Raw genomic sequence first — 23,913 nt, forward strand, 5'->3', positions numbered from 1 at the left:
TTTCTAAAGCTCCCCTTCTTCATTCTCCCACACCCCATTTACTGGGAATTCCATCCTTTCTTCTGTTCAAGAAATCCCCTCCCCTGACCCCCAGTCATCTTTGCCTCTTCTTTTTTGTCCTCTGTTCCACGAAGAATCAAAGATCCTGCCAGCCTCTGCCTCTAAAACAGAGCCATAATCTGACCACTTCTCATCATTGCCTCAGCTACCATCATAATCTAGACTCTCTTAGGTTACAGGAATAGTCCTTATGGTGTGGAAAGACTCAAACACCAAGGCTGCTTTTTTCCATATCTGGGAGAAATCTGGAAGCCTTATATCTCCTCAAGTCTCACACACAGACATCACTGTTTCAGATCATCCTCATGTTGTTACCACTGCCATCTCAACTTACTCTTCTTTAAATATTTACATTTTCTGGGAGGAAATTTTATATTTATACACACACACACACACACATATACACACACACAGACATACAATTTGTAATTTGTCCTGAGAGTACTTAAGGTACATTATAAAAGTACATAAAATATACAACAGTATAGAAAAATAAGTAAGTAAATTAGGCAAAGGGAAAATAAGGATAGAAAAAGATTCAGATGAAGCTACAGGTGAGGTGAGCATGCAATGCATACAAAGGTTTTCTTCGCATTTGCTACACATGCTACACATGAAACACATAAATTTCTCCCTCTAAGGTGTGCTTTAGTATCAGATTTATTTCTTCTTGATGGACCCCATGAGGCATCATGGCCACAGCGCCCCTTTGGGTGTAAAGAGGGAGAAGGCTGTGTTGGGCAGGAAAGGCTAAGAGGAAGTGGGTCAGTTCTGGTCAGGAAGCCCCTCCTCACCTGAGACTGGGTCTCAACGTGATCCCAGTCACTCTTTTGGTGTTCTCCCCAGTCTCCCACTTCCCAATCACCCCCGCCCAACATACACACACATACACACACTCACACACACACACACACACACACACACACACACAACACACACATGATATACCCCTGGTACTTACCAAGACCCAAGCAAGAAACTCTGAGTCCTGATTTTCCAAGATTCCTGGAATAAAAATAAAGCAACATATGGTCATGACTTTCTCAGTGAAACACACTGAACTATGAATACTATTTCTCACTTTTGACATTGATCTTGACTAGAGTTGTGATAGAGGCAGAGCTGCAGGTGCAGGTCTATGGTCTTGGGAAGAGTCTTTCATCTCCATTCGGGGGATAGGAGACTCAAGTGTGCTCAGGTTCAGCACAAGATGAAAACAGACCCCCCAAATGCAGCTTTTGAGCTCTGAATGATCTTTATGAATTTGTTTACAAATTATTTTCTCTCTCTTTCTAGAACATGAATTCCTTAAGGGCAAAATTTGTATCTCATACATCAACCAGTCATTCCTCATTCATTTATTATTCATCCCCAGAGCCTGACACACAGGGGATCCTTAATAAATATTTGTTGGCCAAGTAGCTAATAAACTGACTTCTAAAACAGAGTATTATTACTGATGGTTGGGGATTATTACAAGAACAAATTCAAGATGATCCTTTAGGCTGTTTAAACTATATTACAGATATCCTTTTACTTGCAGTGGGGCCATGTCCTAAGAAACCCAGCCTAAGTTGAAAATACCATAAGGTGAAAATGCATTTAATTCCTCTAACCACCAAACATCATCGATTAACCTAACCTACCTTAAATGTGCTCAGAACACTTATAGTACCCTACAATTGGGCAAAATCGTCTAACACAAAGTCTTTTTTTTTTTTTTTTTTAAGATTTTATTTACTCATTTGACACACAGAGATCACAAGTAGGCAGAGCGGCAGGCAGAGAGAGAGAGAGAGAGAGAAGCAGGCTCCCTGCTGAGCAGAGAGCCCGACGCAAGGCTCCATCCCAGGACCCTGAGACCATGACCCGAGCCGAAGGCAGAGGCTTTAACCCACTGAGCCACCCAGGCGCCCCCAAAGCCTTTTTTATAATAAGGTGTTGAGTGCCTCATGTAATTTATTGACTACAATACTGAAAAAATTAAAAAAAAAAGAGTGGTTGAATGGGTATAGAGCAGTTTTAAGTGTATTGGCTGTTTACCCTCTTGATCGCAGGGCTGCCTGGGAACTGTGACCTCCTGCCCAGCATCGTGAGAGAGTAACCTACCATATATTGCTAGCCTGGGAAAAGATTCAGATTCAAAGTTTGAATTCTACTGAATGCACATGGCTTCCCCTCCATCACAAAGTCAAAGACCTTAAGTCAAACCATCAGAAATAGGGGACCATTATATTATTTTTTTATCAAAGGCTACATAAAATTGCTACAAGATTTTTGAAATGATAGGTTTCTCCCCCTCATCCATCCTTTTGCTTTTCACCCCTGAAAGCTTGTCAAGAAGAGGAAATACATTTCCACTCTTTAAATAGAGAACAAGGAGCGTTAGTCTACATGGTAAGGTATCCCGTGGAGACCTACCCCCACCCCATCTTCCTACCATCTGCCTCACAGCTGTCATGGAAGAGATCAAAGTCTCAGAGAGAACACCTCCTAGAATTTTATAGGGGTCTAATGTGAGGAGGTGACGCTTAAATAATTGAAACATGGTAGCAAAGTGTATCCTTTACCCTCTGGTCAGATGCTCTTCTGAGAACACTCCCCACCCCACCCCCGCCCCCCTACTGCCCCCACCTCTTCTACCTCAAGTGAAACAGCACAGACATTTCCAACTGCTGCTGAACTCAGTTCTTCCAGGTGCTCTCTCGATGCTTGCACAGTCTGTTGTCTTTAGAGTAGTAACTACAGCGATCTCACTTTTGCATCTGTTTTCCCCTCTGTTTATTATTCTTGTCTATAAAATGCCACCTAAGCAACACATTTAGTTTCATAGCCTCTTCCAAAGTTGCAAAGAGGTGAAAGATACAGGTTTCTGACCTATTGTTGAAATTAGCCAGGGAAGCTTGGAGAAATCACTTCCTTCCTCTGGGGTTCAATTTCTTCACTAGGAAGATGAGCTATTACACATGCCTGGGCCATTCACCTGGCATCAGGTCTGTGGGACTGGAACATGACAATGTATGCTAAGGCGTCATACAGCAGACAAATGCAAAGCATAATTATTTTGGGTGCCTTCTGACTCTGCTCCCCCTCTCACAGACCTAGTGCTACATTTTCCCATTTGAAGCGGGTTAAAGACACCTGGAAGGAAACTATTGCATAAAGGAATGTGTGAAAAATATTTTGAACTACTAAAGAGGAGAGAAATTACTGGACTTCTCCCATGAAAATCATTTGCATGAGAAAGTATTCTTTTAGTAGGTTCTCAGAAAACCACAGAATATAAAATCTGAGGACTTCTCTTTTAGTCTTAAAGTCTACTGATTTTAAAGGACAGGAATCTAGAACAAAAGCTATATAGAAGGGAGAAGAAAAAAAGACTACACCAAAACAAACAAACAAAAAAAGTAAATATATACATAAACACAAAATACTTAAAAATTAAAATATAGAATTTAAAACATCAGTACAGTTCACCCTTGAACAACACAGATTTGAACTGCATGGGTCCACTACATATGGATTTTTAAAATAAATATAATACTGTAAATGTATTTTCTCTTTCTTATGATTTTCCTAACATAATCTTAGTTTGCTTTATTGTAAGGATGCAGTATATAATGCATATAATATACAAAGTCTGTGTGGACTATGTTATCAGAAAGTTTTCCAACAAACAATAGGTTGTCTGTGTCTCTGACCTTCATGTTGTTCAAGGGTCAACCACATAGTGTGTAGCAGTCTTCCAGGTAGAGATATTCAACACTGATGCACCAGTAAAGACTTACTGGGAGGCTATCATGTTCCATGCATTGGGCAGGTCATGGGAATACAGAGAGGAACCCATTAGGGTTCTCACCTCCAAGGAATTTTTTTATCCTCTACCTTTTCTTTCTTTCTTTCTTTTCTTAAGAATTTACTTTTTTGAAAAAGAGAGAGAGTGTGTACAAGCAGGGGGAGCAATAGGCAGAGGTAGAGGGAGAAGCAGCCTCCCTGCTGAGCAGGGAGCCTGATATGGGGTTTGATCCCAGAACCCTGGGATCATGACCTGAGCCATAGGCACATCTTTAACTGAGCCATCCAGGTGCCCCTATCCTCTGCCTTTACTGAAGGGCACAGAAAAGCAACCATGTCATTATAATACAGTGGGGTGTGTCCTCGCCTAGAAGTCTTGGGGGAAAATATGAAGGAGCTATCTCAGACCTGTATTTGTGTCACTATGTAGGTGTCATGGGAAGATCCTAGTAAGGATTTTCATGTAATTTTAATCTTTCCACAATTTTGAGAACAACAGGGAGTACAGAAAACTATGCAGAGTGAGAGATTTTCCTAGCAAATGAAATAGGGCAAGGTTATGTTGCTGAGTACTTACTAAGCAATGTCCCAGCACCAAGGTGGGGAAACCTGCCCTATTTTCCTTATGACAGTGACTCAGGAAGATGATGATCACTCTGCTATGGGTTTGGAAACCCAAACTTGAAATACTTGAGAATTGTCAGCAAAAACAAACTGCAAAATAGCAAGTACTAAACGTAGCCCACTTTCTTGCCCCTGATGTTTAAACACTCAGGCCAGCTTTTCTGGAATGAAAGCCTTAGAAGATTTTGTACTATGTGAAAATTTTCCTGACAGACAAATATTTATAGAGAGGTGATAGATCCCTCATTGAGTCTCGGTATTTTTATTTTAACTCTCTCTAAATATCTTCACCCTCTAGAGGGAATGGTTACCAAACTCCGTTGGTTGGTTCATTTTTTCTTTTTAAACATTTATATGGCAGAGAAAGAGAGAGAGAGAGCAAGCACACAAGCAGGGGGAGTGGCAGGCAGAGGGAGAAGGAGACACCCCACTGAGCAGGAAGACCGATGTCGGACTTGCTCCCAGGATCCTGGGATCATGACCTGAGCCAAATGCAGACACTTAACTTACTGAGCCACCCAGGTGCTTGTTTTTAAAATGAGAGTTTGTTTTTAAAGCGGTTGTTTTAAAAGCGAGAAGCATTTTCTGTCGTGAAGTCCAGACATGGACTTGACCAGATATGGACAAAAGCCTTTACTTTGTCCAGGGTTGAGTCTCTGTGAGACTTCTACCATGTAAGACATTCTCAACACGTGATGATGCTTCTCACTCTGCAGATGTAGGAGATAGGAGGAGCTAGCTCCCTCCAGTTCAGCTCATAGAACTCCAACACAATTTCTGTGATTACCCATGGTGCCTCAGCATCCTTCTGCCTCTGTTCATGTCTATACAACACTAAATGGAGATGTGGCAATAGTCCAGCTATTCTGACCCATTTAAGCTTTGCTGGATAACAGGTGATAGATAGGTAGAGAGAGAGAGAGAGATGATAGATAACAGAAGCCCCAATACTGGACATATTTGATCTAGTGAGTACAAACTATATCATCAAAAGCTTGTTTGCATGGTTATAACACCAAATAATGGCAAAGTTTACATAGCATGCTAGGCTCTAACAGATGCCTTGGAACCTTCTCCATCCCACATATGGAATTTTCATGACTACTTCATGATGTCATGTGACTGTGTGCAACAAAACAACTTTCTAGAATTTCATTTTGTTGTTTAATTCCTCAGCATTCACACAATTGAGGCTACATAAAAATTCTGTAAGTACATCAAATTCCTAATTAGATTGAATCCCTCTCCCTTTTGAGTCAAAATAGTTTCATTGCACCGGTTTACCTATTTTATCTGTGTCAGATATGCCAGAAGGAAGTCTCACTGTGTTCATTTTTAGTATCTGCTCCTGTTCAACTCAAAATAAAAGCTCCTCTTTCCCGGGCAAACCTGGCCTGCTCTGCTGCTAATATTAGAAATGAATGACATCAGTATGGGGGCACAGGACACTTAGCTTTGTCAGTCAGATTCAGGAAACCCTAAATCTTAAATCAAAGCTTCAGTAAAGAGTTATCTGGAAAAGAGATACAGCTTCCTGAGAACACCAAGGTTGCCTCTCCCTGCACCCCCTCCCCCAACCCCTGTGGGCAGGTTCATCCCCTCTGTGAATACAAGGCTGAACTCATCTTAGGCCAATGGTTAATTCTGTGACAGAGGCAGTCAGAATTCCTCGTGTCATTGTGTGACGCATCCATCAGGCTTTTTTTTAATTTTTTTTTTTTTTAAGATTTTATTTATTTGACAGAGAGATCACAAGTAGGCCAAGAGGCAGGCAGAGAGAGGGGGGAAAGCAGGCTCCACGCCAAGGAGAGAGCCTGATGTGGGGCTCGATCCCAGGACCCTGAGACCATGAGCTGAGCCGAAGGCAGAAGCTTAACCCACTGAGCCACCCAGGTGCCCCAGGCTTTTTTTTTTTTTTTAAGGCAATAATGGTAAGAACTGAAATCAAGCATCAGGCCCAGTCTCACAAGCCACTGTGAGGCTTGTAGCTCCTTTACAAATCACAGGTGCTAAAAGCAGAAACCGGCAGCACAAATGTCTTATCTTAAATTGCTTTCTCCTGAACAGGTGTGTCTTAGACATTATTCCCAGTTGTAAGCTGCTCAGAAAAGAGGAGCAGCTCACTGACATAGGTATCTTGCATTTGACCAAGAAAGCAGCATATTACCTGGGACTAGCGACATGACTTAAAAGTATGTGAGTTCAGTTTGACTTGTTTTCATGTGCTCAGGTCATTTTGTCACCTGCTGTCTCATCTGTTGGAACGGTTTTACTAATCCTTCTAAATCACATTGTGCTAATCTGTGGTGCCCCCACCAGGAAGCTACTAGTCAAATCTGGGGTACATGGATTTTTCTTTTTTATTTAAAGAAATGTACATTGAACCTTCTTTGAAAAATTCAGAGCCAAAGGCATGTTCATCTGTTGGTCAGCTGGTTTTGATAGTTGCATAAGAACACAAATTTTGACAGCCATGAAGGTGACTACAAATGGTAATAACATTTAGGAGGGCACCATTCATCTCTGTTGAGAAGCGAATAATGACTCATTTGGAAACCACCAGGCACAAAAAATGATGTAGCCATGCATTTTGAAAACAGACACTGACAAGCAGCACAATGAAACTTTGTTTCATTCTTACTTTCATTTAAGTAGCAACAAAGTAGAATAGGATTTTATCAGATTCTTTGATTTAAGCAGTTAGGTCATTTGTCAGTTGTAAATTCCAACTAGATTCATATTTTCACTGAATATACAAAATCATGTGCTAACCTGTAGATTCTAGAAAGGTCTAGAGAAGTATGGCAGAAAGAGACCCCCTGTAAGTAATTAATTGGTTCAACAGTGGTATACCAAGGGTCAACCACACACTAAGCCTTGTATTAGGGGTGGGGATGGGCTGAGGATCAGATAGTAGCTTTTCTCACGGAGCTTACATAATAGAGGGGGAAACAGATACTAAATTATTAGTTAATTATTTAATTAAATAATGATTATTATTTAAACATTCAAATAAATATTTAAATAACATTTAATATTTAAATAATTAATATTAATAATATTATCAATTATTATTAGTAATAATTTAATATTTAATAATTAGTTAAATTATTTAGTTAATTATTTGATAAAAGAACACTACCTCAGTATACAGTTGGGATGTTGGAGAAGCTGACCTGATCTGGACAGTTAAGAAAAGTTTTCTAGGGAAGCAGCATTTAACTTGAGATCCAAAGGAGGACTAGAAAATACTTTAATGAAAAGAATAGGGATTAGCCTTCTAAGCAGAGTGAACACGTGCAAATACTCAGAGGCTGGAAGGTCACTGAAGAACTAAAAGTAGTACAGGCCAGTAGAAGAGTAGAGTGCAGAGTCACTCCGGGCGGCAGCGGGGAGTCACGGGAGGAAGATCAAACAGCATCTGATGGGTTAGATTATGTTACCGATTTTGATCTGAGTATGAAGGAGTTATGGAAAACCACTGAAAAACTTAAACAGAGGAAAGGATTAAAAGGAAGACAAAAGGAGGAGTTAGAAGGCTACTTTGTGAATCCTGATGAGAAATGACTGTACCTTGATTTCTGGTTCGGCAAAGATAGGAGAATGGGGAAGATTCCAGGTATTCTTAGGCAAAATCTAGAGGACCTGGGGTTTGACTGAATATGAGGGTGAAAGAGAAAGAGAAGTAATGGGCCATTCTCAGATTTCTGACTCAGGCAGCTAGGTAAAGCCGGGTGCTTTTCACTGAAGTAGGGTTCATTCAAGAAATAGAGGGTTTTGAATCACCTTTGGGCATTTGGGAAAAGAGATATGCATGTTGGTCAGCTGGTTGCCCAGAGCTCAGAATAGGGAGAAGGTGTTCTGGGTATGGAAGTTAATAGGCGCCAAGGGCTGGGGCCAGCTGCCCAGGGAAAGAGTGGTCAGAGAAGATGGCCAAGGCCCAGCCCTGAGAAGCTCCATCATGCTAGGTTGCAGAAAGTGTGTTGACAAAGGAGACGGAGGAGTGGCGGAGATGGAGAAAGGCAAAGTGTGGGTGTGAAAGGCAAAGGTGGGGACAGTTTCAGAGGGCAGGAGTGGCCCGCAGGGCTGAGGGCTGCAGAGAGATCCAGTCCCCGGAGGACAGAGGAAGGCCCTTTCCTGTTCAGCCCTGAGGGGACTGCTGTGAGCCCGCAGCAGTCATCTCAGCAGCCCTGGGGGTGGGAGTCAGGCTGGCGCCCCCGACGCACAGGCGCAGGTGACCATGCTAGCTGCCGGTGACCTTGCGCGGGTTCCTTAGGCCCTTTAAACTTCTTTCCTTAGTCATGTGTGCAGTTATTAATAGCCTACTACTTTTTTATTTTTGATGATTAAGTGAGAAAATATGGATGCAGCGCCAGTCCCAGCATGTTTCAGTGTTCAATAAATGCCAGTTGCTTTCTGCCCTTATTTCTTAGAACTGGTGTTTCAAACATGGACTCTGGTGGGGTTCTGGTTCTGGTACTGAAGCCGGTAGGAGGCCACCTTTGGGACTGGCAAGACCTGCTTCCCCAACCTTTTGAACTTCTTTGTGCTTAGACATGATGCTTAGACATGGCAACCATCCTGAATCTATTATATGCAAATCATGAGTCATTTTGCGAGAATCATTAGAAAACTGGAAAATGGGGGGATAGAGATAGTTATAAGGGAGACAAAAGAGAAGGTGGCATTGTGTTGGCAAAGGCAGTTTGAGAAGTCATGCGAATCTGAGGAATTTCGAATGGTTCTTCTGGGATCCCCAGGAGCAGGGAAATGGAGATGGGACAGAAGGTTATGTGGATAGGGCTACACAAACTTAGGTATTCTGCAGGTGGTGGGGAAGGGGGGAGGGGGTGGAATTGAGAAATGCTCCTCCATGTCTAGTTACTGCTTATCTAGAAGTTACTCTGCTTTTACTGTGTCAAAGACCCAAGACCTCTAAACACCTGGAAATAAAAAACTCAGAGTTCCAAATCAGAAGAATCTAGAATCTTTATGTCAGGGGCATAGAATTTGGAGGTTCATGAATGTGAAATGGAAACAAGACTTTTCTCTTTTTCACTAATTTCTTACCGAAACTGAGCATCTCTGGCAATTATGAATGTAGGCAGCAAATCACGGAAGTACTCACATCACCTGTGACACTGCCTCCAGTAGGAATTACAGGCATTTCAATGTCACATCACAGTTGTTTCAGAGAGCTCAAAAAATTATTTGCATTCACCATTTACACTCATCATCCTTGGAAATTGCAGGATTCGACTTGCCCTTAGAGCTTGTTATTTAATATATTAGTAAGGAAATGCATGTTTTACTAAGCTACAATTTAGATTTTAGATATTTTGAACTGTATTTCGTTTCAATTTAATTGGAATTCTGTGTACTTCATGTTATGTACTTAAAAGTTCTTTTTCTGAGGAGTCTAGGCTTCACTGGACTGCTAGAGGGGCCTCTGCACCAAGACTCTTGGATGCAAATAAAAGATAAAAGTTGTTTAAAAATGCCTTTGAGCATTCATCTGCCACAAAGTAATGGAAGTTTGCAAGCATCTCTTTCAAACTGGGAGCAGAGACATTCCTGAAAAATATTTGAAAGCAAAATTAAATACGCAAACCCCACTGCTCCTATTTCAAATGTGTATAATGCTGTTGAAAGTGTTGATGTTTTAGTGTATCTATTTATTTGTTTCATTTTAGTTGAGTCAAAAAATATTCCTTAGGCTCTTACTGGATTTATTTCCAAATTCAGGTCCACTGCTTGTGTTATCTCTGCTTGGATATAAATCCTTGACTCTGAGGTCTTGCATTATAGGCCCTACCCACCCACCCACCTGCAGATGTGGGGACTGCGGCGCTTACCCACTGGGGAAGGAGAGAGAGGAGAGGGGAGGATTTGCCAGCCTTGGGGCTCTGAAGCCTTAGCAAGAAGTGGCTTGTCTCGTGCACAATATTTCTTGTATAATAGTTCACTTTCCTGTGATTCATTGCTTCAGCCATTTCATATTCCATTTCATGCATCTGTGCTTGTTTAAATAGAAAATGATGTTTCTTCCTAAATATTTAAGCTGGTCTATTGTCTCAAAGGTGTGCCATGTCGGTCCCAACGTGGGCACACTCTGCTGTCCCAGTTTAAAAGGCCCGGCTGTTAACTATTGCCAGTCACTTACACCTTAGTGTGAAAGAGATGCTAACCTTTTCCCCACATCACCTTGGAGAGATTTGAAGGAATGATCAAGAAAGAAGGCACTAAATATCTGGGAGAGATGGAAGGGGAAATGAAGTGGGCATTGGGGGAAAGAAGGAAGCTTGATGAAGGAAGCAGCCCCCCCAAAGGGGAGAACGCACTTTGCCCATTCCACATTTCATCCGGGATCACATCTCTCCTCGTGACAGAATAATCATACTTTCTTATGAAAAATCATACTCATACTTGCCATTTCCAAAGCTAAGAAGAGAAAATAGAAAGGTTTCAAAGTTTTCTTCCCCCAGTGGTGACGAGTTATTTTCAAAGAAATTCCACAAGATGAAGCGAAGGTAAAGCTTTTCCTGGCATCCAGTCTGTGAGAGAGCTATGATTCGTTTCCACTGTAATGAGCTGCGCAGCTTTCAAAGGCAAAAGGAAACAAAAAAGCATCTGAGGTAGGAGCTACACGCTCCACATCTTTGTGGTTCCCTGTACTGTGGGCTCATCTGTGACTTTCTCAAGAGAAAGCCAAGTCAGCAACATGATGGAGACCGAGGTATGGACCTGACTGAGGGGAATGTTGGTGTTTAGATATGCACTTCATCAAAAGGAAATGCTTTCAGCCACAATGCACGAGTTTGCCTTTCACTTTCCTTGACAGAGGAGTGGAAAGGTAATGTCTGTTTTCTCTGTGTGTTCGCATCTTTTCCATCTGCAGTCGGGGCGGGGCCATACATCACAGTGCATATTCCACTCCTTCTGTACCACGCTGTTTCTCCTTCTAGACTGAGTTCTGTGAGGGCAGGGACTGTGTCTAATGCATCTGTTATTTCCAATGCCCAGCCCTATGCTGGGGGAAGAGCAGGTGTGCAGGGCTGCTCATGGTGGGGGCTCTGAAGCCACTGCTGGCGGTAGTGGAAGAATGCATCATCATGTGTTTGCTTCGCTCCTGTTGACCAGCGAGGCTCTGGAGTTAACTGGCAAACACTGGCCGCCGTCGTGTGGTGGCAGAGTACAAGGCAGAGCAGAGCGCCTCTACCAACCTCCTATCACTGAGACCTCGGGAAAGTTATAGAATCTCTCTGTGCCCCATCTGTTCCTGGTGATAATAACAGCAACTACCTCAGAGGGCTTTTGTGAGGATTAAAGCATTTAAGGCAGTGCTTGGCACACGAGAAATGCTCTCGAAGTGCGAGCTGTTACCACACAGATACCACACGGGTTTGAATTCGAGCTCTGGTCCTCGGCATCTTGTTTCACTGCATACAGCTTCCCTCTCCCATTCGCCCTCCTTGAGTGGAGGGACAACAGTCAATATTGAGGACTTTCACTCTTCTTTCAACCAGTGTAGGGTTAGGACTGCTTCTTCAAATGTCACAGGAGGCTGGTGGTTAGGAAACTGCTTGGCAGGATGCGTTTGATCCCCACTTATACCTTCCGTCTTCCCCTCTTTCCGTCTCCCCCACCAGCTCATCTGCGTTCACTGGGAGGGCCAAGTCCTGTCCTCTGGGATTTGAAGCCACAGAGCCTGGAACTGGGCTAGAAGGGGAGTCAGGACTGAGGTCTACTTCTGTGTTCAGTCTCAATCTTACTCTTTCTTCCCGTCAGCCTGGAATTTAAACTACTTCCATCCTACTAGTCCATAGGCATTATCTGGTCAGATCATTAAGCCTAATGGCCTCCTACCTGCTCTTCCACCTTCCACCCCTAGATTCTCTCCTGCTCTTTGATCATCCTTATCACCTCTTTATGTATGCAGTAACTATTGCTCATGTCTTATTCCCTTTCTCAGTTACCCAGTACTTGATAGGAGCCATGCCTGATTTATGACTTACTACCTCTTTACACTTTGCACCATGAGGTACAAATAAATATTTCACTAAGTGAATGTTCAAATGACTAAGTCTGAGAAGCCTTTTTTTTTTTTTACCTCCCTGATGTGAACTTCCAGAGTTACTTATTATTTTAGTTCTAATTGTTTTGCGTTTAGAGTGACTATTAAGATTTAATCGTCCTATTCAATGTCACAGACAGCATGATTGTCTCTGGAGAAAAATCCCAAGGAATTTACCAAGCTATTAATAAGTGAATTTAGCAAGTGTATGCCTAGCAATGGACGATTGGGATTTGACATTTTTAAAAAAGCAACAGTATTTACAATAGCCACCTAAAAATGAAATATGTATTTATGCATCTGTTAAAACAGGGACAGTATCTATATGCTAAAGTGACAGAACACTCTAAAGATCAAAGAGGATCTAACTAAATGGAGAGATATACCCTGTTGATGGATTGCAAAGCAATACCGTTAAGATGTCAATTCTAGTCAGTTTGATGTTTGAAGTAAATATAAGTCTAATTCAAATCCCAGCAATACGTTTCATAGATATCAAGGTAATTCTCAAATATATATGGCAAAGTGATGAAGCTGGAATATGCAAAACAATTTAAAAAGAGCAAAATTGGGGGTACCAGAGTGGCTCAGTCTGTTAAGCGTCTGCCTTCAGCTCAGGTCATGATGCCAGGGTCCTGGGATCGAGTCCCACGTTGGGCTCCCTGCTCAGCAAGGAGACTGCTTCTCCCTCTTCCTTTCCCTCTGCCTCTCCCCACTGCTTATACTCTTTCTGTCACAATGAATAAATTAAAAATCTTTAAAAAATAAAATAAATAAAAAGAGCAAAGTTAGAATGATTCACACTACCCAATTTCAAGATTTAACATAAAGCTCTGATGATCAAAGTCATGTGGTCTTGCTAAAAAGAAGGAAGCACATATAAATGGAACAGAATAGACAGTAAGTGGAGTGGAATAAACAGGCCAGAAATAGACCCACATAAGTATAGTCAACTGATTTTTGACAAGGGTGCAAAGACAACTCAATGGAGAAAGGATATTCTTTGCAAGAAATGGTGCTGCAACAACAGTTTATATATAAGAAAATGAACATTGATACAAAATTCATGCCTTATACAAAAACTAAAGTGGATCATACAGCTAAATGTAAAACTTAAAACTACAAAACTTCTAGGAAAAAAAAATGAGAGAACCTATGAAACTTTGGGTTCGGCAAAGAGTTTTTGGATATAGTACCAAAAGGACAATCCATTAAAAAATTGAAAAACTGGGCTTCATAAGAATTTCAAATGCTTGCTCTGTGAGAGAAACTGTTTGGAGAATCAAAAGACAAACTGCAGATCAAAAGAAAATATCTGGAAAACGCACAAAAAGACGGCCCAAGTCCTGAGCAGACATTTCATCAGAGAAGATACTTGGATGGCAAATAAGCACATGGAAAAGTGCTCGACATCATCAGACACTGGAGAAATACGAATTAAGGCCATAACAAGATACCACTACACACTTATTAGAATGGCTAAGATAAAAACAAAACAAAAACAAAGGCAATGCCAAGTACTGGCAAAGACACACAGCCAGTGGAAATGCAAGCGAAGTAGCCACTTCGGGAAATGTCTTGAGAGTTTCTTACAAAGTTACACATACCCCTAACAAATGAGATCTTGGTCCTACTGCGGGGCATTTACCAGGTGAACTGAAAACTTAGATTCACACAAACAGCTATCAGCGAATGTTTTATTTATTTATTTATTTATTTATTTGACAGAGAGAGAGAGATCACAAGTAGAGAGGCAGGCAGACAGAGGGAGAGGGGGAAGCAGGCTCCCCGCTGAGCAGAGAGCCCGATGCGGTACTCGATCCCAGGACCCTGAGATCATGACCTGAGCCGAAGGCAGTGGCTTAACCCACTGAGCTACCCAGGTGCCCTATCAGCGAATGTTTATAGCAAATGTATTCATAATCATCCCAAACTGGGAACCACCCAGATGCCTGTCAAGCGATGAATAGATAAGCAAATTAGGGTACATTCACACAGTGGAATATTACTGAACAAGAAAAAGAAATGAACTCATGATTCATGGTTCATACAATACTATGAATGCATTCTATATAATCCTATGAATGCATTCTAAATGCATTTTGCTCTGTGAAAGAAGCTAGGCTTCCAAAGGTACGTGTTGCCTATTTATGTAACATTCTGGAAAAGACTAGAAGGACAGAAAGCAGATGAATAATTTACCTGGGGCTGGAGGCAGGTGGAGAGGTTGACTGCAGAGAGGCAGTCTGAGGGAATTTGGGGGGTTATGGAATTGTTAGATACGGTACTGTGGTGGCATGATTGCACTTGTCAAAACGTGTACCACAGTAAAAACACAAAAAGTGAATTTTACTCTATGCAAATTAAAAAATATCTACCAGGATGGCAGAGGAACCTAAGAGGAGATGGCTCACTGTGAAAAATGAATCTAAGTGTATTACGAATGAATGACAAACCATACACCAACATACCTCTGGGAACAAAAAAACCTGACTTCAATAACTTTGGAAAGTCCTTTGACTGGATATCATAAGGCTAAGAATAAAAGGAACTACGCACAATCCTGAACTCTAGTCAGCAAATGTGTTTCTCACGGGGGTAAGAGTAATTTTGAAGCTAGGCTTGACTAATGAGACACGTGGTGTGAGTCAACGGTAGACCCAGAAATGAAACAAAAAAAGGAGGAAGCTGAGGACCCCTGGAAGCCAACGTGCCTGTTTCATTTAATTTCATTTTACCTGTAAACACCCTCACATTGCCAGAACATTGCTCTTGGTGTGTTTGCTTGCTTTTTAAAAATTTTCTAATCCAGCAAATGTTTATTGAGGAGCTGCTAGGTTGCATCACGACCTGGTAACTGGCTTTGAGGTTAACGAACGCTCCTTCTCTTCAGAAGAATTAACAGGTGAGAAACTGGCCTGGTGGCTGTGGAAAGTGAACACAGTTGGTCCACACATGACTTTACTTTGAGTCCTGTTGTAAATGGCTAGTCATTAGGCAGGCTTGCATTCTTGTTTCAGTTTATCTTCATTCTTCAACGTCTACGTTTTTCTTTTTAGTCTCCTTGAGTGGGGAAATTGTATCTCATTTGGGATTGACAGCCGTTAAGTGGCGCTGACAGGAAACTGTGGCATCTCGCAGGGACTCACTCGGAGAACACCCCCTCAGCCATGAGAATTGCTCTCCGATGTTACTTCCTACACAGGAAAAGCTCTTTTCTATAGACCCATGAAGGGGAGGGAGGGAAAAAAAAGCCACCCCCCTCTTGAAACTATAAGGGATGGGAATATGTTCTTTAGGACCGTAAGACAAAAATCTTATTGACATCCTTTTGAAAATGGAATCGAAGCTACCTCTCCTTGGACTTGGCTGAAGTTTTACCAAAGTGAATAATTTTTAAAAATTGACTTCAAATATTTTAAATTAATCATTGGATGGCAGCGATGGAACTCTGGGAAATAACCTGACCTTCTGCTTTTGTGAATTAAGCCATCTTACAAAATTAAAGTAATTAATTTCAGTTGGCTAACTCAATAGCGCTACTTCATTCAAGTCAACTGATTTATCCAATTCTAAGCAAGATTTAGAGAACAGGGATTCAGAGAGTAGTGTTGATAGCGAGGGCAAAGTCGCTGGGGATCTGACAGTTCTTTGATGCAATCCCAAAGACATCAATCTCTAGCTTTAGAATCACCATCGTATGACAAGAAGGGAAATGGTGAAAACTTCAATTAAGCCTAATCGTTTGACAATTCAGTGTTGTCGGACAATGGAGTAAAGCTTTGAATCCACTGTGAATCCTCTTGGCTATTTGATATCTATAAGCCCGTCTTTGACTTTTAAAATGGAAAAGCACAGCTAATTATATTTCATTTTTCACTTCAATTATGTTCCTCGTACCTTAACTCAGCTTCTTAATAATAGCAAATATTTCTAGAGCACCTGTCATGTGCCAGCATCTTTCTAGGTCCTTTTGTTCATAATTCAAGCATATAAAAGGCATGTAATCTCTCCGGGTAGACAGTCTCATGCCGGCTTCACCCACGAAGAAACGGAGGTTGAGCGAGGTTAAACAAAGAGCCGAGGTCCCACACGTGCAGCGCGCAGCAGAGCTGGGCCAGAATTCTGTGGGCTGCTGAGCTGCGTGCTCTTCCAAGGCCCCCTGCAGCCTTTGTGTGGCCCGGCCAACTGAAATGACCCAACCACTCCCTATTCCCTAGAGGACTTAGCAGCCAAAGGGCCCCTGCCTGGCTTTGGTCATTTGTGGAGGCCTAGAGAAGATTGAAAATGAGTCTCTGTGGTTCTTGCTAGGCACCCACACCGGCTCCTAATGTCTGTGCTGGAGCCCCCAGCCCTTGACTGCGGCTTCCCACCGTCTCTTGGAGGGTGAATGCTTTGGCAGCCGTGGGAGCCTGTGAACTGCCCCTCAGCTCACTCTTCTCCTAATCAGCCTTCACACAGAGACAGCAGGGGAAGAAAACAGGCAGAACATAGACAACTCACATGGGTTCAAAATGCAACACAACTGGTTTCTTCCTGGTTTTTGCTCTTTTGTAAACAGCAAAAAAATAAAAAAGTCATTTGCACGCTTCACTGATGGGAGATGGGAGGACTTCTGGAATGTGGAGATAAGGGTTTGGAAAGGGGAATGGAGAGGTCACTTTGGAAGAGATGACATTGCGTTGCTTGAAAGAGAAGATGAGACCAAGAGTGATTTTTACCATCCTTCAATCCTGCAGACACTTTGGAGCTACTGTGGGCAAAGGGGCTCAAGACATAAACTTGAATAAATCAGCTCTCCAGAGTGGGTCCTTCATTTATCCAGCAGATGTTTACTGAGCACCTACTGTTGAAGACAGATGCTGTTCTAGGGTTTCGCGCTGAGGCAGTGAACACAACAGATCAAGTGACCGACCCTATAAAGCTTACATTCTAGCGGGGTGCTCTGCAGTGAACAAGAGGCACAGAAGTAACTTCAGTGAATAAGAGGCGCGCTTTTACAACATGAAGGTAGATAATGGCACGGGTGAGGTGGGTGGGGGCAGCCCCCTGATGAAGTGACCTCAGAGCAGGGACTTGAAGGATGGGAAGGAGTCAGCCTTGAAAAGATCTCAGGGAAGAGTTCTAGAGAGAGAAGGAAAGACCCTGAGGTAGGGAGAGGCTTAAGGAGCAGAAGGGAGGTAAGCATGGCAGAGGGGTGGGGGGGGGGGCGGGGAGACAAAGCAATACAAGATGAGGTTAGAGAGGGACAGAAGCCAGGACTTTACAAGGCTGCTGGCAACCAGCTTAACTGCTCTCTATCCAGGCACAGGAGAGAGAAGTGGTCCAAAAATTGCTCTGGGCCCTACATTAACAGCTATTTTATTGAAAGAGAACTTTAACAGAGAGCAGACAAACCTACCCTGGGGAACTTTTGGAAGAGGATGTTTCAGCCCCCAAATTCCTTCCCAAGGAGACTTCCCCAGAAAGAGCTAATTACTTCTTGTGGCTCAACTTTGCTCTTCTCGCGTTCCCTGTGTGTTGTCTGAGTGATGGGTCTCCCCATAAGCCATAAAGCGTGGACTTGTTGAGGACAGACTCCATGATTCATGCATCATTCCCAGGCCTTGGAATGATGCCAGGCTCACAGCAACCAAGTGACCAAAGAGCCAGGATGGGTCATAAGAGCTGGTTACTTTGAACATAGTAGCCTATGCTCTTTACAGGGTTAAGTTGAATTAAGACTTTTTTTTTTTTTTTTAAGATTTTGTTTATTTATTTATTTGACAGACAGAGATCACAAGTAGGCAGAGAGGCAGGCAGAGAGAGAGGAGGAAGCAGGCTCCCTGCTGAGCAGAGAGCCCGATGCGGGGCTCGATCCCAGGACCCTGGGATCATGACCTGAGCTGAAGGCAGAGGCTTTAACCCACTGAGCCACCCAGGTGCCCCAAATTAAGACTTTTTAGAAAACCTTTCTTCCTTGAGAGTCCTGCATACACAATTTTTATTTCTTCAATATTATAAATATTGTTGCCTGGATTTCTACCAATTTAAGACAAATTTGTTGCCCAATTTCCTCTTTTATAAAATGTAAATATTCCAAACAGGATTGAGTCCCTTCATTTATACACATTTATTGTGTCACTGCTTTGTGCTACATCTTGTCTCATCACCCACACCAAAATGCCAAGGCGTTTACCAGGAACTGCTTTTCTTCCATATATTGAAACAAGAGTCACAACTCATGATAATCCTACTTTGTTCTTCTAAGTTTAATTTATTTAAATAATCTCTTTGCCCAACATGGGACTCGAATTTGCAATCCTGAGATCAAGAGTCACACGTTCTTCTGACTGAACCAGCCAGGTGCCCCCTTATAATCCTACTTTTAGTAACCATCTGAAAGGAAAATGGAGGAGCACCTGGGTGGCTCAGTCGGTTGAGTGGCTGCCTTCAACTCAGGTCATGATCCCAGGTCCGGTGATGGATCCCCAAGCTGACCTCTCTGCTCAGCAGGGAATCTGCTTCTTCCTCGGCCTACTTGTGCATGCCTTCCCCAACCCTTTCTCTCTCTCTGTCAAGAAAGTGAATAAAATCTTAAAAAAAAAAAAAAGAGTTTAAAAAATAAAGAAAAATATACTTATCTGCAATTAGGTTTAAGTACAAAAATATGGATTATAGTCATTATGATCATTAAAAAGATGACAATAGGAGAATCAAATTAAGTTTCATCAGTATGCTGATTATGTAACCATTTAAAATTATATTTCAAAACATTTTATTGACATAAGAAAATGCTTGCATTACTTTGCCAAATGAAAAAAGCAGAATGTACAATTTGTTACAATATGATCTTAAGGAAACACATAGAAGAAAGTCTAGAAGAACATTCACTTAAAGTACAGATAGTAGCAGTTCCTATAGGTGATAATGATTAGTCTTTCATTTCTGTATATTTATATTTTCCAAAATTTTTGTACTAACACAACCACCTCCCCATAGATGCTGAGATTGCCACAGAAAGGGATGGCGACATCTTCATGGGCAAGATGAGGTCAAGCTTGTATGTAGACAGGCACGGAGGGCCAGGCTGGCAGTCTGGGGGTCCTGGCACAAGTGATTATTGGCAAGAGTCGCTACCAAGAGATGGAGGGCATAGAAGATACATTTTAGGGTAGCTGTATCTGGCCAAGGCCAAGCCTAAGATAGATTAGTGACTTCTCCATATTTGGGCAAGTAGAACAAAGGCTCTGGTCCCAGACCGGCTACACAGAAAGCATGAGCTGCCTCTCTGGGTGTGTTTCCCCTAGGTGGAGTGAGCTCCTAACCTCAGTACGGTTCACTTTGCTTTGGCCATTTTTGCAGCTTAAGATTCATTGGTGTAGTTTGTCACTATCCAACAATGTTCATGAACCATTCATTACCAGGAGCTGAACCTCTGAGTCTTGACTAAGTCTACAGCAGGTCTCTGAAGGCAACAGAAACTCAACCCTGACCCTGACCAAGAACAAAGCCCCCACCTGCAGCTTAGGACTCCCATGAGTTCTCTTGAGCTTTTGGTCTTGGATCTCAAGTTCAAATCTTTTGTGGCCGATACCTCCTTTTCTCATTCTCCCCTGACACACTTAATAACAGCAAAATCATTAAACTGTTTTGTGTGGAGTCATTTCTGACCAATCTCCTCCTCCCCTCCATTATCAGAGAAAAAAAAAAAAAAGAGAGAAGAAGAAGAAGAAGATTGCAAGTGAAAATGGAGACAGGGACACAGGGTTGCAAGGCTGGACTCAGCAGCCAGGGCCTCTGGCTTTAAGGCTGGGGTCCACCCCACACTAGGTGAGGACAGAGTGCTAGTCACTTAACCTCCCCAAGTTTCAGTATCTTCATCTGTTACACAGTGCCTGCCCTTACCTGCTTACAGGTAGTCACAAGGAGCAAACAAGATAAAGTCTGTGAAAGGGCTTAGAAAACTTTAGCATTCCCTACAAATGTTATTGTGTTACTGCCATGATATTGACCATTGGGATGAATGGTTTTGGGAGTGGCAGCATAAGCCAGAGCAAGTGGGGAAAAAAATCTAGCATTTATGTGCTCTCAAGAGGACTAAGGGCCATGGGTTCCATGCGCAGAGGGACAGACAGTAGCAAAATCAAATCATTCCCACTGTTAAGAACAGAAGTTCTTAGTCTTTGTTCCTTGAGATCTGTACTCAAATACAGGTCAAGAAATTCGAAAGTGATTTCACTTAAATGATAAAGGTAATAAATAATGTGTGCTGGCAGTGGGTGGGGGACGGACAGGAAAATAGGATTGAGGAAGAAAATAGGAAGAAAAACAAAATTGCATATTCAGATTGAACTGAAGCTTCTTTGTGCAAATGCAGTTTTATAAATAGTTCTGAGACTCCTTATTCCACTCATTTATGCAATAAATACATGTTCAACCTCTCTCGTGTACAGGGGCCAACAGGGTAGTAGAAAAGAGAGACACAGTCCTTGACCTTATGGTCTTTAAATCTAGTTGGGGAGATAAGTATTACACAAATAATTATATTACTAGACTGTATTATTACAGAGGAAAAGAATAGGGTATACTGAGGACATGTCCTGTATTGTCAAAGGTCTGGTGGATCACAGCCCAAAGAATCCCCATTATAAAATCCCTCAAGAAGTTACTGTGAGACCTTCGAACCAAAAAGGGGTGTATTTATTCTGAGCATTTAAGATGGAGAGCTAGGGCTCCTAAGAGAGTCCTTTGGCCACCTGGTTAGGACTCTTTTACCTATTCTCATTAAGCCTTGGTTTCTACATCTATAATGTGGGCATTTCTTAGTTTTGGTCTCTTAAGATTCCTGGGGGGACTTAAAAAAATTATTCATATAGGAAGCCTAACTCAGTGCCCAACAAATAGTAAGCACTCGGTAAGTGTTATGTTATTATATTTATATTATGTATATAATCATAATTATTATATTAGGTATTATCTGACAGACTTGAACTTGTATAACTTGCAAGAGATTTTTCTGGTTGGTTCCTAGAAAGCTTGGAGTCAAATCTGTGGCCCACACAGGACATCAATTTCTGTCATTACAGTGTGCATATTCCATCTTGTTCTTGGCTCCAATTGTGGTCACACATTTTTTCCTTGACTGAAATAATACACGGCGTGGATGAATGGACAGATGGAGGAATGGAGGATTGGATGGATAAATGAATTAAATCTCTCCCAACTAAGTCAATAAATAGCTCTTTCAGCTAGATAAACAGTGCTCAGCAGTTGGACATTCGCTCTATAATTTCACAGACTAATGAGAACTACGACTCATCCTAGTGCATTCCTTGACTTTTATATACATTCAGACCTGAGTGGATATATTGATTCCAACTTAACAGTGCATGGATCTAAATGCTAGAAACAACATGATTCAAGTAAACAACCAACCCGCTAGGTAGGTTTAGAAAATGCGTTACAGATCAAAATCTGCCTGTGCTCCTGCCCTTTTTTCTGTGTCTTTCTTTCTGTAGATATAGCACAGAAGAAGCTGCCAAGATCATTGCATTATGAGTTCAGCCAAGGGCTACTTATGTTACCAGACTATTGGATACACATACCTACAGGGGAACTTTGCCTTTAAGAACTCTAGCTTACCGCTCTTGCTATATTGCTGCGCTTTGTTTTTTAAGAAGAACCATTAGAACCACAGAGCAAAGAATCCTAAATCTGGAAAGGGAACACATGAATTTGGTCTCATTTAACTAGACACCATACATCATGGTTAACCCAGATTGGGTTCTGATTATATCTGTCGCTTGATACACAGTTATTCATGGGGAGCCCTTCCCCTTTTCACCTTCAAAAAAGTGTCCTACTTTGACTGATAAAGGAGGTGGTCCCCCTAACCTAATTCAGTTGTTAATATGTGACCTTAAGCCTCAGACTGGAAGGAAAATAGAATCCTCTTCTGCCAGAGAGAAGAAGAGAAGAACATAACCAAGTCAGAAGTACGTGGCTAGGCTCACGGCTTGCCACTTTCCCTGACTTGCCCACTATGGTTAAGACTCTCCAGAGGGGGGTGCCTGGGTGGCCCAATGGGTTATGCCTCTGCCTTGGGCTCAGGTCATGGTCTCAGGGTCCTGGGATCAAGCCCCACATTGGGCTCTTTGCTCAGCGGGGAGCCTGCTTCCCCCTCTCTCTCTGCCTGCCTCTCTGCCTACTTGTGATCTCTGTCTGTCAAATAAATAAATGAAATCTTAAAAAAAAAAAAAAAAAAAAAAAAGACTCTCCAGAGGGTGAGGAAAGATTAGAAATAACCAGAGAGGCTTGTGGGAATTTCAGACCCTGTACTTGCTCCTTGGGCCCCAGGATTCCCAGCGGAATTCCAAGTCCTGGTGGGATGCTTCACAATAACCTCATGTAGCCAACAGAGCAGGATGGCATGGTGGCCTGGAAGTTTCCTAAACTCTTTCTCACTCACTGACACTATTTTGGGAAGAAGGAAAAAAAGAAGGGGAGAGGGACCCCTGGTAGAAAGTTTATCTTCTCAACCAGAAGAGACAGAATTAGCTTTGAATGGGAGATCCTAAGTGCCCCCTCCCCTGCCATCAGCAAGAATAGAGACTTTAGAGAAAAATAAGGTCAGTTATAGGAAACAAATAAAGACTTTTAATTTTTCCTCCCCACATCTAAGCAGGAGGGGCAAATATCATCCCATCTATACGTAGATCCTCAGAGCTCGGCACAAGGCCAAGGGCAGGGTAGAACCTCCGCAAATGCAGATTCTAACTTCAAATCACAAAAACTGGACAATAAAACCTGGGACTCTTTGAGTATAATCCTGCAGAAATATGGAAAAGACTTTGTGAAATAGTATTCATTGCTACTGTTACCTTAATAGGAAGGAGAAAGGAAAACAATCAAGGAATTTAGAGAATCTCTGTCAACTACTGAGCCTTACACAGCACTATGTCTCCCTGTGGTATCGTATTCTGAGCTGCTCTCCGATATTAACAGGGTTTAGGCTGCCTTTATGGCACTTTACACAGCCTACTGCCAGAAGCAAGCTAATAGAGTATAGTCTCTATTGATCTTACTCAGATAAGGAAGTCCCAGTGGTCCCATCTTTACCATCGGAACAAAGCACATCCTGAATAATTACATATCATGGCTTTGTCTGTTCAGCAAAGGAAGAAAAAATACTCTAGTTTTATCATTACAATAATTGGTGTTGGAGGAATGTGGATTCAATGATTGTGAACCTATTCTTTTTTTTTTTTTTAAACCCCTGGGTATTTTTTATGATAATTACATTCAAATTCCCTATATAAAATATTTTCAATGACTATAGTGGTCCTGTCCAAAAGGATTGGTTTACAAAGAGAGCTTGT

The 23,913-nt window shown here is 42.0% G+C and overlaps 1 protein-coding gene across 5 annotated transcripts in view; it reads right to left on the reverse strand.

Annotated features, from left to right (window-relative positions):
• The window catches only part of KCNAB1 (potassium voltage-gated channel subfamily A regulatory beta subunit 1), a 405,336-nt gene that overhangs the window by 113,298 nt on the left and 268,125 nt on the right, over positions 1–23,913 (reverse strand). For all 5 annotated transcript variants that reach the window (XM_059163683.1, XM_059163686.1, XM_059163684.1 and 2 more), the window contains exon 2: positions 1,022–1,065. In XM_059163683.1, the coding sequence (XP_059019666.1) occupies positions 1,022–1,065 (44 nt within the window). The remainder of the gene's footprint in view (positions 1–1,021; positions 1,066–23,913) is intronic.

This window comes from Mustela lutreola, chromosome 2 (assembly GCF_030435805.1).
Source record: "Mustela lutreola isolate mMusLut2 chromosome 2, mMusLut2.pri, whole genome shotgun sequence".
Classification (NCBI taxonomy): Eukaryota; Metazoa; Chordata; class Mammalia; order Carnivora; family Mustelidae; genus Mustela; species Mustela lutreola.